Source organism: Festucalex cinctus, chromosome 18, assembly GCF_051991245.1.
Source record: "Festucalex cinctus isolate MCC-2025b chromosome 18, RoL_Fcin_1.0, whole genome shotgun sequence".
Lineage (NCBI taxonomy): Eukaryota > Metazoa > Chordata > Actinopteri > Syngnathiformes > Syngnathidae > Festucalex > Festucalex cinctus.
The window spans coordinates 5,852,688-5,867,478 of NC_135428.1; the positions used below are offsets into that span (position 1 = coordinate 5,852,688).

Genomic DNA, 14,791 nt, shown 5'->3' on the forward strand with positions numbered 1-14,791 from the left:
AGTTGACGATATGGACAGAAAAGGGCATAATCTCTGTGCTATTCTTTTCAGGCTCACAAACTTTTATGTCTAATCAACTCAGGTTAGTGCAGTCCTAACTATGCCATGTTGTATGAACTGATGCAGCCTGCTCAGAAGAGAGGCGAAAAGTTGTGATGTATCCAATTGGACAAATGTAATTTTCCTTGCTGCCCTGCGATTGGCTGGCAACCAGTCCAGGGTGGACTACCGACTACTGCCGAAAGCCAGCTGAGATAGGCTCCAGCACCCCCCGTGACCCTGGTGAGGAATAAGTGGTCAAGAAAATGGATGGATGGATGGATGGCCTAACCCTAAACTTAACCATGGATGGATGGAAGGATGGATGGATGGATGGATGGATGGATGGATGGATGGATGGATGATGGATGGATGGCTGGATGGATGGATGGCCTAACCCTAAACTTAACCATGGATGGATGGATGGATGGATGATGGATGGATGGCTGGATGGATGGATGGCCTAACCCTAACCTTAACCATGGATGGATGGGTGGATGGCCTAACCCTAACCTTAACCATGGATGGATGGATGGATGGATGGATGGATGGCCTAACCTAAACCTAACCCCCTGACCCTGGATGGATGGATGGATGGATGGATGGATGGCCTAACCCTAACCTTAACCATGGATGGATGGATGGATGGATGGCCTAACCCTAACCTTAACCATGGATGGATGGATGGATGGATGGATGGCCTAACCCTAACCTTAACCATGGATGGATGGATGGCTGGATGGATGGCCTAACCTAAACCTAACCCCCTGACCCTGGATGGATGGATGGATGGATGGATGGATGGTGGTGGATGGATGGATGGATGGTGGTGGATGGATGGATGGATGGATGATGGATGGATGGATGGATGGCCTAACCCTAACATTAACCATGGATGGATGGATGGATGGATGGATGGATGGATGGATGGATGGATAATTTTCCTTGCTGTCTATGATGAAAAATCCTAGACTGGGCTTACAAATTGATCCTGTGCAGTGATTTCCAACAGGGGGGGGGGGGGCGTGGCACATTTGCCATGACAGATCATCATCAGGAAATTGAATAATTTGATATTATGACAATCAGGACAACTTGTTGTTTCATTATATGGCAGGCGGTCATGCAACAGTATATCAACTTTGTGTTCAGGTCGAGATTTTATCACCACATGAATGCCAAATATACAGATTCTTGTGTGTAATCATGGCATTTATCATCCAATAATTCAACAAGCTTGTTTACCCTCTGCTTATTTTGTATTATTATGCTTTCTATCTTCTTTCTTTCTTTTTTTGTTTAGCAGTTTGACGAGCTTGTCACTTTGACAAATAGTCAAATCCAAAGTAACAAATGCAATTTGTTTGTCTGCAGTACACCTAGTCGCCGTACCAATTAATCATTTCAAAGTTGCTTTCACGAAAAAAAAGTTTTTCATCAAGCAGATGCGTGATCCTCCCCTCCTAGTTTAAAGTTTGATTTGCTTCCATATTTATATGGTAATATTCAAATCCCCATTTCCACTTCCTCTGCTTTGGTTGTGTTGACTGACACTTCTGCAGCTACACGAGAAGCCAAACAAAGCTATTTTTATGGATGGGCCATTATACAAGAGCTGCATGGGGAATCTGTAAGAATGCAATTCAGGTGTCATTGCCCCTTTGTAATGCGTCTCGTCTTCGGGAATTCATTTTCTCCGCAGCTTCACTTGAAAATGGCATTCTGACACCATTTACATGGAAATCACTTTGCCTCTTCATCGGTAATAGCGGCCTATGTGCAGACAGGACCTCAGAGGCCTGGACTATTAATGAGGGGAGAAAGAACGAAAGAGCGATGGAGTTTTCAAAGCAAAAGTCAAGGTCGGGTACTTTGAGTATTTCCAGGATGAAGAACAAATTAAAATAGTTTGTTTATTAAGCAAGCATGTATCTCTTCTCTTTTCTTATACTTTCACTTTGGTGCTCTTTCTTAAACATACTTATGCGAACATGGAATAAAAAACAACAACAAATATGTCTTACAAAACATACTGTGCACATAATAGCATACTGAGAAGCAGCTTATATGTTTTCTATGACCATGACAATTTGAAGTAGCTATGTGATATTTGTAAAAAGCTGGGGGGGGGGAAATCGTTTATTTGTCTGGCTAAATACTGCCTCCACATGGCATTACTACAGCACTACTCAGTAAAGTATCACATTATGCCATCCATCCATCCATGAGACTATACTGGTCACCCTTAGTTCAGGTTTAATCAACATCATTGATTAAAAAACAAAAAACAAAAACAAAAACAAAAAAACAACAAAAAAAAGGATGTCAAAGTTCCACACTGAACAATATAAATGACTAAAATATGTGTAAATAACATATCATAGTAGCCTATACTAGTGTACTTTATTTTATTTATTTATTTTTTTTAAGGATAATAAAATATTTTTGCGATTAATTAATTTCAGGGTAAACGGTCACTTAAACGGCCCTCAGTTGCCAGGTTGCTCCAAACTATTTGATGTCATTACATTGTCCTGTTATGTCACTGCCGTGCAGTGACAGTCTTTCACTTAATGTCACTCTAAAAAAAAAAAAAAAAAAAAAAAAGTAATAGACACAAGCCGTTGCCCCAAAATTGTTAAAATATTAACAATAAAAACACTTCCCCTTGAGCTTTAACTGCCTATTCAGTGGTCGCTTTTAAAAAGTTAGAAAATATGTTATTTTTGTTTATAATATTTGTCGTATATTGTTTTTATTTATGTACTTATTTTATTTTTTGTTTTTCTTGACACGTGTTTGACAACTTTATAATGTGACACACTTAGTAATCAACCTCAATGAAAAGTACTTGATACTCAGGGGGAAAGTACATCATAAAATCAAATTTGCTTACCTACCTACTAATTACTTAATTTAATTTACGTAGACTGTAGCCTACTTTGTTTTCTTCTCTTCTCTAACGAAGCGTGCCATGCGCAGTTGAGTTGCGGGACAGCGTCGTGACGTCATGACGCACGGCGTGACGCGTGACGCGAAAAGAGGATAAACAAAAAAGGAAGGAAACCTTCGGCCATACAATCGCGGCAAAATCGGTTCAAAAATTTAGCTCGCGAGCTACAATTAGCCGCTACGTGCGCCCTTTTGTTGTCTCGCTAGGCAGCATTTGGTGTTAGCAAACATGGACGATGCGATAATATTTCGTATGAGTGCGTTTTCCGAGCAAGGAGGGAGGAAATACATGGAGGATGTTGTCGAGATAAGAATCGAGTATGAGCCGACGTCCGCGGCTGGCGAGGACTACGCAAAGTCACACCGACACGGGGGACAGGACAACGCGGAGAGCGACTCGCCGAAACGCACCGAAGGCGATCGGCAAGCGAAAACTGTGGCGACCGCGCCTGGCCCCGTTTCTGCTATGTGGGTTGAGAGCCTGGCCAGCGAGGACACCGGCGACCGCAGCGCGCCGCTATCAGACGAAAAAGTCGAGGAGCGCCTTGTGGACACTCGGAGGTCCGTGGCGTTTTTCGCCGTGTTTGATGGCCACGGGGGCCGGGAAGCAGCCCATTTCGCCAGGGAACATTTGTGGGATTTATTAAAGCGACAAAGGGGGTTTTGGTCCAAGGATCACGCTGAAGTGTGTGCTGCTCTCCGGAAAGGATTCATCGCTTGCCACCATGCAATGTGGAAACAACTACGTAAGCCTTTCCATATATTTTGTTCCTGTGGGTGGTCACGCTTTAAACAACATTATACACTTTGTATGGAGGCGGTATATTTTCCAGTTGAGCTGATGATATGACACCATAGTCAACACGCCAGCCAGGAGAGATATACTTGTGCTTGAGACCCAATGCCAAAACTGGACTTGTATCAGTTTGCCTTCACTCACATAGGCTACATAGATGGCAGAATTATTCACATTCTATACTCAAAAGTAGGGCTGCACGATATTGGAAAAACATGCGATATACTTGCTGATCATAGCGATATCGATATTGTTGCGATATTTAACATGTACCAGAAGAAATTTCATTTTTATTACCTAATAAAAGAAAAACATTTTTCATGTGGCAAAATAAGCAACCTTAATGTAATCTTAGTTAATTAATTGTAATTATGTCTTGATAATTTTCAACTATTGAATGGCGATGCACATTTTAGTTAGCATCTGGCTGGTCAAATTCATACAAAAAGCATAAAATTCCATATAAAACTTATTGCATGCCTTTGCGATATGCATATTGCAAGGGCCAATATCGCGATATCGATATTTTTTCGATATATTGTGCAGCCCTACTTAAAAGTAATGATCTTTTCGCCATGTTAAAAAAATTCTCTGGGACACAAAAACAAACAAACAAACAAAAATGGTTTAAGAGTGTCTGGCGAGATTGTCTTTGCAACGTTTTGCAACATTGAACGAAACCTGGCGAGAAAGCAACACTGTATGCGCGCGCACCCTCGCAAGCCTGCGCAGCTCAGTAAGATACAGGCTTAATCGTTCTCTAACTGTCTTGATAGTTCTCTCAACAGTCTTAACGGTTTTTCTTATCGCAATATGAACATGTTCAAAATTTCCTGACAACAAGAACGATATTAACTTTTTCAAACGTTCCTTGCGACAAAAAAAGACCATTAAGACTGTTTGAATTACTATTAAGTAGGGCTGGATATTGCCGCCAACCTCGCGATACGATACGTATCACGATACAGGGGCCACGATACGATACGTATTGCGATACATATGTATCCCACATAAGACACATTTTATTTCGTTTTTTTTTTTACCAAAATATAGGAAAATTGGTACATTGAGACATGTGCCATGTTAAGTTTATAAGTAAATACATGTTGATATTCTTCCTTTAATTTTAATTTTAATTTTTCTTAGCAAGACATAGTGTCCAATCACTGGTGAGCTATTTTTGCATTAATTGAAGGCAATTAACTTCAAAGACGCTGCTGGTTTTTATTTTTTAGGTACAATGCAAGCTGCAAAGGCAAACGTTAACTGCATATTTAAAGTTAGCAAGCAATATCAATTCTGACGCCTGCGTATCGATACGTGTATTGTAGGGGTGTCACGATTCGCCAACTCCACGATTCGATTTAAATTTCGATTTTGGGGTCACGATTCGATTTTTTTTTCGATTTTTTTTTCGATTTTTTTTTTTTCTCCGCTCCCCCACTTTATAACACAGAGGCATATGCTTCTGTAGGCTAAGGCTAGTCTATGATCATTGGTTCTATTCATTGTACAGTAAATCTTATTTCAAAAGATCGGCTACATATAGGTGATGCAATTTCCATATTATTTTTGTGTAAATTTATGTAATATATGATAATTGACATTAGGCAGGAATGATCAAATTCAAAGAATTTATTTACAATATAAAGTTAACCGTCTTGTTCTTACTGAAGTGTAAAATAAAAAATAAAAAAACAAAAACAAAAAGTCACAGTGGGTGCCTGCCATCTATTGACTGTTTTTGGTTACAACAGTGTGCTGTGCGTTCCTCTTAAAATAATGTGCAATGTGCAACAACAACAAAAAATATATTGTATCCAAAGTCATGGAACAAATACAGCCTGAACAAACTATATCCCAACATTTACAGTTGCTGGGCATACTGTAGCGTGGTTCAAGTACACTAATTAAATGTTTGAATCCAGCGTTTTCCAAGGCTGCAGGTCTGCTGCTATAAATACACCTATGGATCTGGCGTTTCGCGCGAGCTGAAGTGTGTGGAAGTTTCACTGTAAATGAGGATGAAATAGTTGGTTGGACCGTTGTTTTCCCACTTGTTTTCGCCGCCGGCTCCGCTCCCCTAGTATGTATGTGTGTGTTTGTCGGCTGGTGCCCGTATAATGGTACTTCAGTTTGAATGCGCCAGCGCGACACTCTGATTGGAGGACTGTGCCAGCGCGACACTCCGATTGGACGACTGTGCCAGCGCGACACTCCGATTGGACGACTGTGCCAGCGCGACACTCCGATTGGACGACTGTGCCAGCGCGACGCTATTGTGTATCCGTGTATTATACCCCTATTGGTTATTGTAGTTTCTCCTCCGTTCTGTCAGTTCTGTCAAATGCGGTTATTATTTGTTCACCTTCCACTTTCACTCCCTTGTCAAACCCCTGCCTGAAATTTCAATTAAAACTACTCAGATGTTAAAGTCGACCCGTGTTTATCTACTCTATATTTTCTGTTATTGTGTTACTTCCCTTCCCCTTGACGAGCCGGGCGTAACACCGTGGCCGAGTACAGTACGCGCACATAGCATATCTTGCAACTGTGGTCTTTTTATCGACAACGTGAACGTTGTCGACATAACTCACCGGGAACGCAAAATGTTTCCAAACTGGTGACGAGAGAAGCGGGAGCGGCTTGAAGCACCATTGCTGTGTCTGTCCGCGCTTGCCATCATGACTGCAGGAGAAGTCAGCTAACAAGTGCCGTTAGCTAGTAGCTGAATGGCTGCGTCTCATTTGCTTTCCTGGGAGGTGGCGGTGGCGGCGGTGGCGGCGGGCGCGGGGGGGGGGGGGGGGCATCGAATCGTGTGTCCTCTCTTCTATTTCGATGCTCGAAATCGTGACGTAATTTCGATCGATTTCGATAAAAAATCGAAATCGTGACACCCTTAGTGTATTGTAATGAGGCCCGCAACGATATATTGCCGTGTCGATTTTTTGAGCACACCCCTACTATTAAGCCAGTTAAGTTGGTGTGAAACTTTAGGGGCATCTGACTTGTAATTTATCACTGCCTATTCGAAACACATTTCATAGCTGAACCCCAGATGTACAAAATACATGACTTTTTTTTTTCTCCTCCATTTTAAAAATTAATGAAAGATAATAGATGACTAACTGATGTTTCTTCATTAAATTTTCAGAAACCAATAACTAATGAGAAGTTAACAAAAAAGGTTAACAAGACAGCTGGCTCGATGATTAAAACCGTGACTTACAATAAATGAAGTGCATGGGAGGTTTAGTTACTGCAAAAGGAGAGATGACACAACATTAGTATTAGTGGTGACCCATTTCAAGCAAGAAAGCAAACAGCCAGAAACCACACTCAGATTAGTGTTTATACCGGTGTCCTCTCATTGGGTGAATTATGCGCATCCGAGCATTAAGTACTGGTAACAATGAGGGCTGATGATCCGATTCTCCCAACCATATTTATCAACAACTTTGTTCGTATTGAATAACACCGTTTCCTTTTATTTCTTTGCAGCGGAGTGGCCTAAAACAATTACAGGCCTGCCCAGTACGTCCGGCACCACAGCGAGTGTGATTGTGATCCGAGGAGTTCACATGTACGTTGCTCATGTGGGAGATTCAGCAGTCGTGGTCGGTGTGAAAGAAAATGAATCGGATATCACACTTCAAGCACTTGAAGTCACACAAGACCATAAACCCGAACTTCCTAAAGAGAAGGAAAGGATCGAGCGGCTGGGCGGGAGGTGAGCGACCATTGGAGGAAAAAAATGTAATTTTGCAAGATCTGGTGTATTTTGTAAACTCACAAATCCAGTTTGCCATTGTAGTAGTGTAATCCGGAAGATGGATTCTAGTTTCGCTAGAGACAATGGTGACAAATGGTTTTTCCTGTTTTGGACTAGTCATCAGTCAATTGCAGGGCCCATACTACCGACAAGCAACCATTCATCTTCACACCTTAGTTTAAGTTCATTTTCAATTAACCTACTAATATGCATAAATTGCTCTTATTTACTTATTGCAGTGTAATGAAGAAATCCGGGGTGAACCGCGTAGTGTGGAAGAGACCCCGACTTACCCACAACGGGCCAGTGAGGAGGAGCACGGTCATCGACCAGATCCCCTTCTTGGCAGTCGCGCGATCGCTTGGTGAAGAAACTTATTACGCCACAAAAACATATATTGCAGTTTGGCACTCCATGATGCTAACAACACATTTTATTCTCTGTTGAAAGGCGATTTGTGGAGCTATGATTTCTACAGTGGCGAGTTTGTGGTGTCGCCAGAGCCTGATACCACAGTAATGACCCTTGACCCCAAACGACATCGCTACGTTATTCTTGGCAGCGATGGTCTATGGAACATGATGCCTCCGAAGAACGCCGTCAATATGTGTTATAGCCATGACAAAATGGTGGTGCGTAATTCATGAACATATGCTAGCTACAACATTAGTTAGCTTTTTGATTTTGGCAATGTAATTGCACATCATATCGCAATTTCTCTTTTTAGGGGCCGAAAGGAATGTCTTGTGCCTGCCGGTTAGGATGCACCGCGCTACTATTCTGGAAAGAACGCATGCTCCGCGCTGACAACACAACGGTTATTGTACTGGCGCTGCAGGAGCGTGGCGGCCCGACTATCCCGATGCACCGAGATGAGATCATGGTGGACATGGCTCAAGGGATTGACCACATCCCCTTCCCGGGAACCCCGTATAACCTGTATGAGGTTCCGAAGGTCAGTGTCGCAACTCGAGTTCATCCTGACTTCACCTTGGGTTTTTTTGTCATAAGGATGAACCACTGAGACCATGATGTAGAATAACTTGTGATTTTCTAGTGCGGATCTGTTAACTGACCAGATCGCTCTCAAGAACATTAACTCATTCACTCCCAGCCATTTTCACATTTCGCAATCCCGTTCGCTCCCGGCTGTTTTACTGGATTTTGACTGGTTTTGCAAGGCCCACAGAATATTGTGTTCAATTGCTATAAAAGCATGGAACCTATCATAAGAAAGATTAAAGTCTCTTCTTTCATCAGGAAAAAAAAAAGTATGTTTCTATCTGTTTCCGTTTTGCAGCAATTAGCATTAGAAGAGAGCTAAGTTTCATCAGTTTTCACAAATCAATGTAAAATTGTAAGTAATTGAGCTTTTTTTTCTACATAGCCCTGGTTGATCTCCTTTGCTCTGCTGCCACCTGCTGGCCGTTTGTGTAATAACTACCATTTCTGCAACCGTTCTTTGCAGTTGAGAGGCTGCATCAAAGCCTTCTGTATGCTCTAGCATAAACAAAAAACCAAAAAAAAACTTATAAATACGTCTTTGGGACACTTAAAACATTAAAAAAAACGTATTTACACGTTATTGGGAGCAAATGAGTTAATATCTGAATATGTTGTTGGTTTATTCTCAACTATTCCATGTATAGTTACTTAAAAAAAAATAATGTAAAGGCTCATTCATGGACACAAGTTCAAAGAACACTTTTGACGCGTGGACCAGTGGTTCATCATATCATTCTTTGTTTTCGGGGCCAACAGGCGGAGCGTGAGGATGGCATGTTTAATGAAGAAGATGAGATATATGGAGAAGAACATGAGGGATGGACATGCCTGGAGTGGTAGTCAGGTGACTGCTCATGAAACTGTGTCAAACTATTAGTGACCGAGCTAGAATAGACATTAGCTAGTTCGCTCTTTAAAAAAAAAACAAAAAAAAACGTCCTTACAACTGATTTACATCTCAATTTAAAAACACACAAAAAAAACCTCATTCAATCATAGAGAGCAGATGACTGTATTTCAAACTTAATTCCAAAATAGCAACTGGTTCATTTCCTGATTTTTACCAAGACGATTTTCAAACACTTCGGTGTGTCCAACTTTGTGCTTTTGGGAAAGCCTTTGCTGCTCCATGAAGACTGTCTAAAGCAGGGGTGTCAAACTCATATTAGTTCAGGGGCCACATGGAGGAAAATAGATTACCAAGTGGGCCGGATCGGTAAAATAATTGTATATAACAAAAACAATTGCCGTCAATTATACGCAGATTTTCGCTATTTGTGGCCCAGCTCTAAATTACAGAGCTCAACTGTAATCATATTGTACCAAAACAAAGATAACAAATGCAAATGGAACGCGGCAACACTTTGCCTGTATGAGTTCCACATGTATTGAAAATTTTTTTTTTGCATATATATATATATATATATATATATATATATATTGTTCCCAGAATGCATTGTGTGGCACAGTTATTGAAGTTACAAGTTAAGTCAAGTCTTCTTTATTTATATAGCAATTTCAAACATTGACATTAATCCTTGTCATATGTATTTGTGTTACAAGTTATTTAATTTGTGTCGTATTTAACACGTTTATGTTGGTCTACGATTTAAAAAAAATAAAAATAAAAATGAATCATTAAACAAACAGTAACTTTAGGTTGTGTGTAAAATAATGACATCCAGGACGATTTCGTGTACAATTTACATTGCTTATTTGAGGACTGCTTATGAAATTACAAGTTTATATGTTTTGATTGTGACCGGCTGATTACCGTATTTTCCGCACTATAAGGCGCACCTAAAAGCCTTCAATTTTTTCAAAAACCGACCATGCGCCTTATGATCCAGTGCGCCTTATATATGGATCAATATTGAGCCGCAACAGGTCTCGCTGTCAAGACGCTATCGATGACCCTGCACGATCAGCAGAAGATCCCGCCATCTTGGATCGCTAGCTAATACTAATACTTTACCTGAGAGAAAATAATAAAACAGCTGTTTATTCATTTTGGGAGTGAATGGAGTTGTCAGAAAGCTGGTTTGTAATCTATTAATAAAGTTTGACTGACCTATCTGACTGTATTGTTGACATTCCCTGTAGCGCAGCACCATCTAATGGATGCATAACGTAACCCCAGCCTCTACTGTAGCGCCTTATATATGAAAAAAAGTTTTAAAATATGTCATTCATTGAAGGTGCGCCTTATAGTGCGGAAAATACGGTAATTGGTCCGACATTACATTTTTTTTTATTTTTTTTTTACGTTACAAAATTGTCTCGCGGGCCGGACTAAACCCCTTTGTGGGCCTGATCCGGCCCGCGGGCCGTATGTTTGACACCCCTGGTCTAACGCATGACTCACAAAGGTATGACCCTGGTGAAGAAGAACACAATTTCAGAATGAACGTGAACATGGATATCGAGCTCGGTTCTATCTATGTTTTTATGGTATAATTGAAAAATGGAATTCTCTGTTTTCTTTTTTGGAACGATCATTTTTTGTTGTTGCTTTTTCTAGCGCCATGAAGCAGAGAATGCCTCCTCTCTACTTCAACAACGTACTAAGACTTTGGAGCAGACGTTTGGAGTGTATGAAGCCGCTTTCTGCGCCACCGCGCATGTCTTGCCTGACGTTGACTCCGCGGGGGCCACACTGCCCCCGCTGAATGTGTTCCAAAAGCAAGACTCGGCAATGCACACGGACCGGACTTCCGAGTCCGCTTCCCCGTCAAAAAGATCCCACCGCTCTCCGCACGGTGCCCCGGAAGACGTTCAGCGTGGTCAGTCGCCAGACAAAAGTTTGCCTCATAAGACGCCTCGCAGCAAAAGTGAACAATCATGTGAAATCCACAAGCGAGAGAGCGACAACACGGCCGTGCCGCAGCAGCACAAGGCTTTCTTGTGCGTGTACTGAGTGGGATCACCACAAGCTTCTTTGGAGATTTTTTTTTGTTTTTTTGTTATTTGTATAAAGTCACTTACTTGTAAATATATGGCGGACGTTTTCAATGTGCTTTGTTTTTGCATTTTTCTCATTTGGCTAGACTCCCTGCCCCCCATCTTTAAATGTACGTTTTTACGGAAATGTGTTCCATGTACGCTATTTTCATACTTAGACACGAATATAATGACAATAGTATATATAGAAAGGATATTTTGATGGGTAAAAATGTCACCAGTCCTTTTAGAAGTAGTTCCTCTTAAAAAAAAAAAAAAATTAGTCTATTTTAAGCAGAGGTATGCAATTTACAAAATTTTGCTGGTCTGTCATCATCAAACCAAATTTTAATCATCAATCCATCATTTTATTTTAACAAAGTGTTGTCACCCCTTTTTTTTTTTTAGGATCGTCAAGACAGAGGTGGGCATTCCCTTGTCAGGATTTGTTGGGGGGGGTGCACCTAAATGCAGGGAAGCAAGGTGTGGAGGCAGGTATGCTCCCAAAAATAAAATAATTTTAATGAGATGAGAATGAAAAGACAAACACAGAATCAACAAAGTACAAAGCAAAACCAGGAATAAACCTTCTGACGGAATCCCCACCTCTCATTTTAGATTTGTTTGGATTTTATCAATTTTTCTCAATGTGTCCAAAATGCAGACCAGTCATCAGCAGGACCCAGACATTATGCGGACTGGTTTTGTTTTATTTCATTTAATTGTATTTTTCTGTCAGTCCTGTAAAGCTGTGGGAAGTCGGAAAATTCCACTAAAATCTTACCATCATGTGTTGAGACTCATTGGGCCCCCTGCTTTGTGAATTTGTGATAATTTAACTAGAAACTTAATGATATCCCCCAACATCCTTTTGCTGGTCATTCTTGATGAGCCGAGTGACAAAGTAATCAGGTTGTAATAAATATAATGTGTCCCTAGCACAATCTCATAGGAATTTACAGTATAACCGTACAAGTTTAGCATTATTTTGTATTCAGTAGCTGTGGTTTTTGACCAACATTTAGCAGTGAAAATATTTGTCACAAAACAAGCTTTCTATAATGTTCTTGAGGGAAGGACGTTAGGATAGTTATATCGTCCAAAATGTGAGTTTTCTGCTAAATAATAGGGCTGCACGATATTGGAAAAACATGTTGAATATTGCGATATAATAACATACCTAAAGAAATGACATTTTTAGTATCTAACAATTCTTTTTTCACATTTTTTATACAAAAGCATACGATACCATTTGAAACCTATTGGAACATCTTTACAGTACACATATTTCATGCTGACGTCAACAATATTGTGCAGCCCTAAATACATGATTTAAAAAAAAATTTTTTTTTTAAAGAGATCCTATGAAATTTGTGTCCTAACATGCTTGTGCTTTACACCCGTGTCTTGTCGTCCCTAATTGTTTTGATTGGTGCATATAAGCTATATAAACTATTGACTATGCGCTAATGATTTTCAATTGCCTCTTCTGTACATTTGTTTGCATATCTGTTTGGATATTACTCCACCCCTATATGGTACTCAGTTGGAACGAGTACACGTTATCACATCAATTCGAACTTGTTGACGTGGCAGCTGAGTTATTGTTGTAGTCGGTTCTTTTGCCTTTTTTTTTGTTACATGAATTGTTGCCTTAGCACAAACAAGTCGGTGCTTTTCATATGAGGGATCCAGATATTTTAAGAATTTCCCGGTTATTTAAGCCTCATTCTATTTATCATGCACCTTCCAATTTTCCTCACCGAGGTTATATGACGTGAACTAAGCCTGTGACGTGGAGTGGAGTCCCCATCATTATGCAATAGGGGGGGTTGTACAGTACATTATTATGCAAAAATAATCTGGTTTCCAGAAGTCTGGCATGCTCAGATTTATTCTGTGTTATGGAGTTTCCGGAACTCATGGATGTTAATGGACATTAGCTGTGTTTTTAACAAATTCAAAACTTTGGTTTCATATCACCGCCACTTCTCAGGACTAACTGAATTGAGGTACATTCTTTGAAAGTGACTGGATATACACTGTCTGTGTTGTAATAAAGTTTCCATTTTACGGTTGGATTTTTATTTATTTATTTATTTATTTATTTATTTATTTATTTATTTTTGTGGCTGATGGAGCGCTGGCTGAGACGTTTTCGCATGCTGCAGGACACTTGCAATGATGTCTTGTACCAGTAGATGGCAGCAATGTTAACGGATTAAAAAGGTCTCATTTATAACCGCGTCACTGTTTGTAAGATGTGTTCTGCTGTCATCTGCTCATTTGTGAGTACTACTATATTAGCCACTACTGATTTAAATGGTATATTTTGTTTCTGGGGATGAGGGGGCGGGCTACGATATGTATTCTCGTAACAAATGAGCCACTTTCAGTGTTATGTTTCACTTACCGTAGACTTGGGTTACCGTATTTTGATTTGATTTGATTTGATTTGATTTGAAGAGGACACTGACACCTTCAAAATACGTGAGTGGAAAGTTTACTCAAAAATGCCACACAACTATTTACAAGGAGCCTCTGTATGGATAGAGAAGAAAATAACTCGTTTGAAGACGAATGAATGAATAATGATGTCATGTTGTAAGCCCAACCTGTTTTGCTCCCACAGCTGATTTAAAAAAATAAAATAAAAAAAATAATGGAGGAATGGGGATTTAACCTGTGCCGTGACCACATCTCTGTCGCACCGCGATGACGTCACTTGCCCTTCCTCATGTGGTGTCAGTGTCAACCCTGATTCCTGATTGTGTCCACCTGTTTCCCCATTACCCTCATGTGTTAAATAGTCTGCGTCTGCCCCTGTCTTGTGCCAAAGTGTTTCGTCTTGATCACCAAAGCCCATCCACAGCCTTGAGCCACAGTATTGCTATTGTTTGTCTCATGTGAGAAACTTTTGTTTGTATTTGTCATAGCCACAGTTTAGTCTTTAGTTTAGGAGTGCCTTTTGGATCTTTTGTTGTAGTTTAGATATCCTCTCTTTTGGAGCGCCCTTAGTTAGTCTTTTCATAGCCTTTGTTTTTGTTTTCCCCTCAGAGTGAGGTGGTTTTTTTTGTTTTGTTTAATAAACATTTGCCTTGGCGGCCTAAAAATCTCTGCACCTGAGTCCTCGATTTGCCTGACAATCCCCGGTTTGTAAGCACAGAGTGAAAACAGTGTTGGCTATGTGAACAGCTGACACTTTTTTTTCCTTTAAAAAGAAGGTAATACTTTTTTATAAATAATAAAAATGCACACACAACCCGCCTTTATTTTATTTATTTTCC

At 40.3% G+C, this 14,791-nt stretch overlaps 1 protein-coding gene across 2 annotated transcripts; it reads left to right on the top strand.

Annotated features, from left to right (window-relative positions):
* Positions 1-3,048: 3,048 nt before the first annotated feature.
* LOC144006420 (protein phosphatase 1D-like) lies at positions 3,049-13,585 on the top strand. Of its 2 annotated transcripts, XM_077505268.1 has the most exons (7): positions 3,052-3,737; positions 7,289-7,517; positions 7,799-7,923; positions 8,010-8,191; positions 8,287-8,514; positions 9,321-9,408; positions 11,086-11,233. In XM_077505268.1, the coding sequence occupies exons 1-6, from the start codon at positions 3,221-3,223 to the stop codon at positions 9,402-9,404; spliced, it is 1,365 nt and encodes a 454-aa protein (XP_077361394.1). In that variant the 5' UTR covers positions 3,052-3,220; the 3' UTR covers positions 9,405-9,408; positions 11,086-11,233. The 2 variants fall into 2 exon arrangements, with proteins under 2 accessions (XP_077361393.1, XP_077361394.1); XM_077505267.1 differs by lacking the exon at positions 9,321-9,408 and having other exon boundaries at positions 3,049-3,737; positions 11,086-13,585.
* The last annotated feature ends 1,206 nt before the right edge of the window (positions 13,586-14,791 follow it).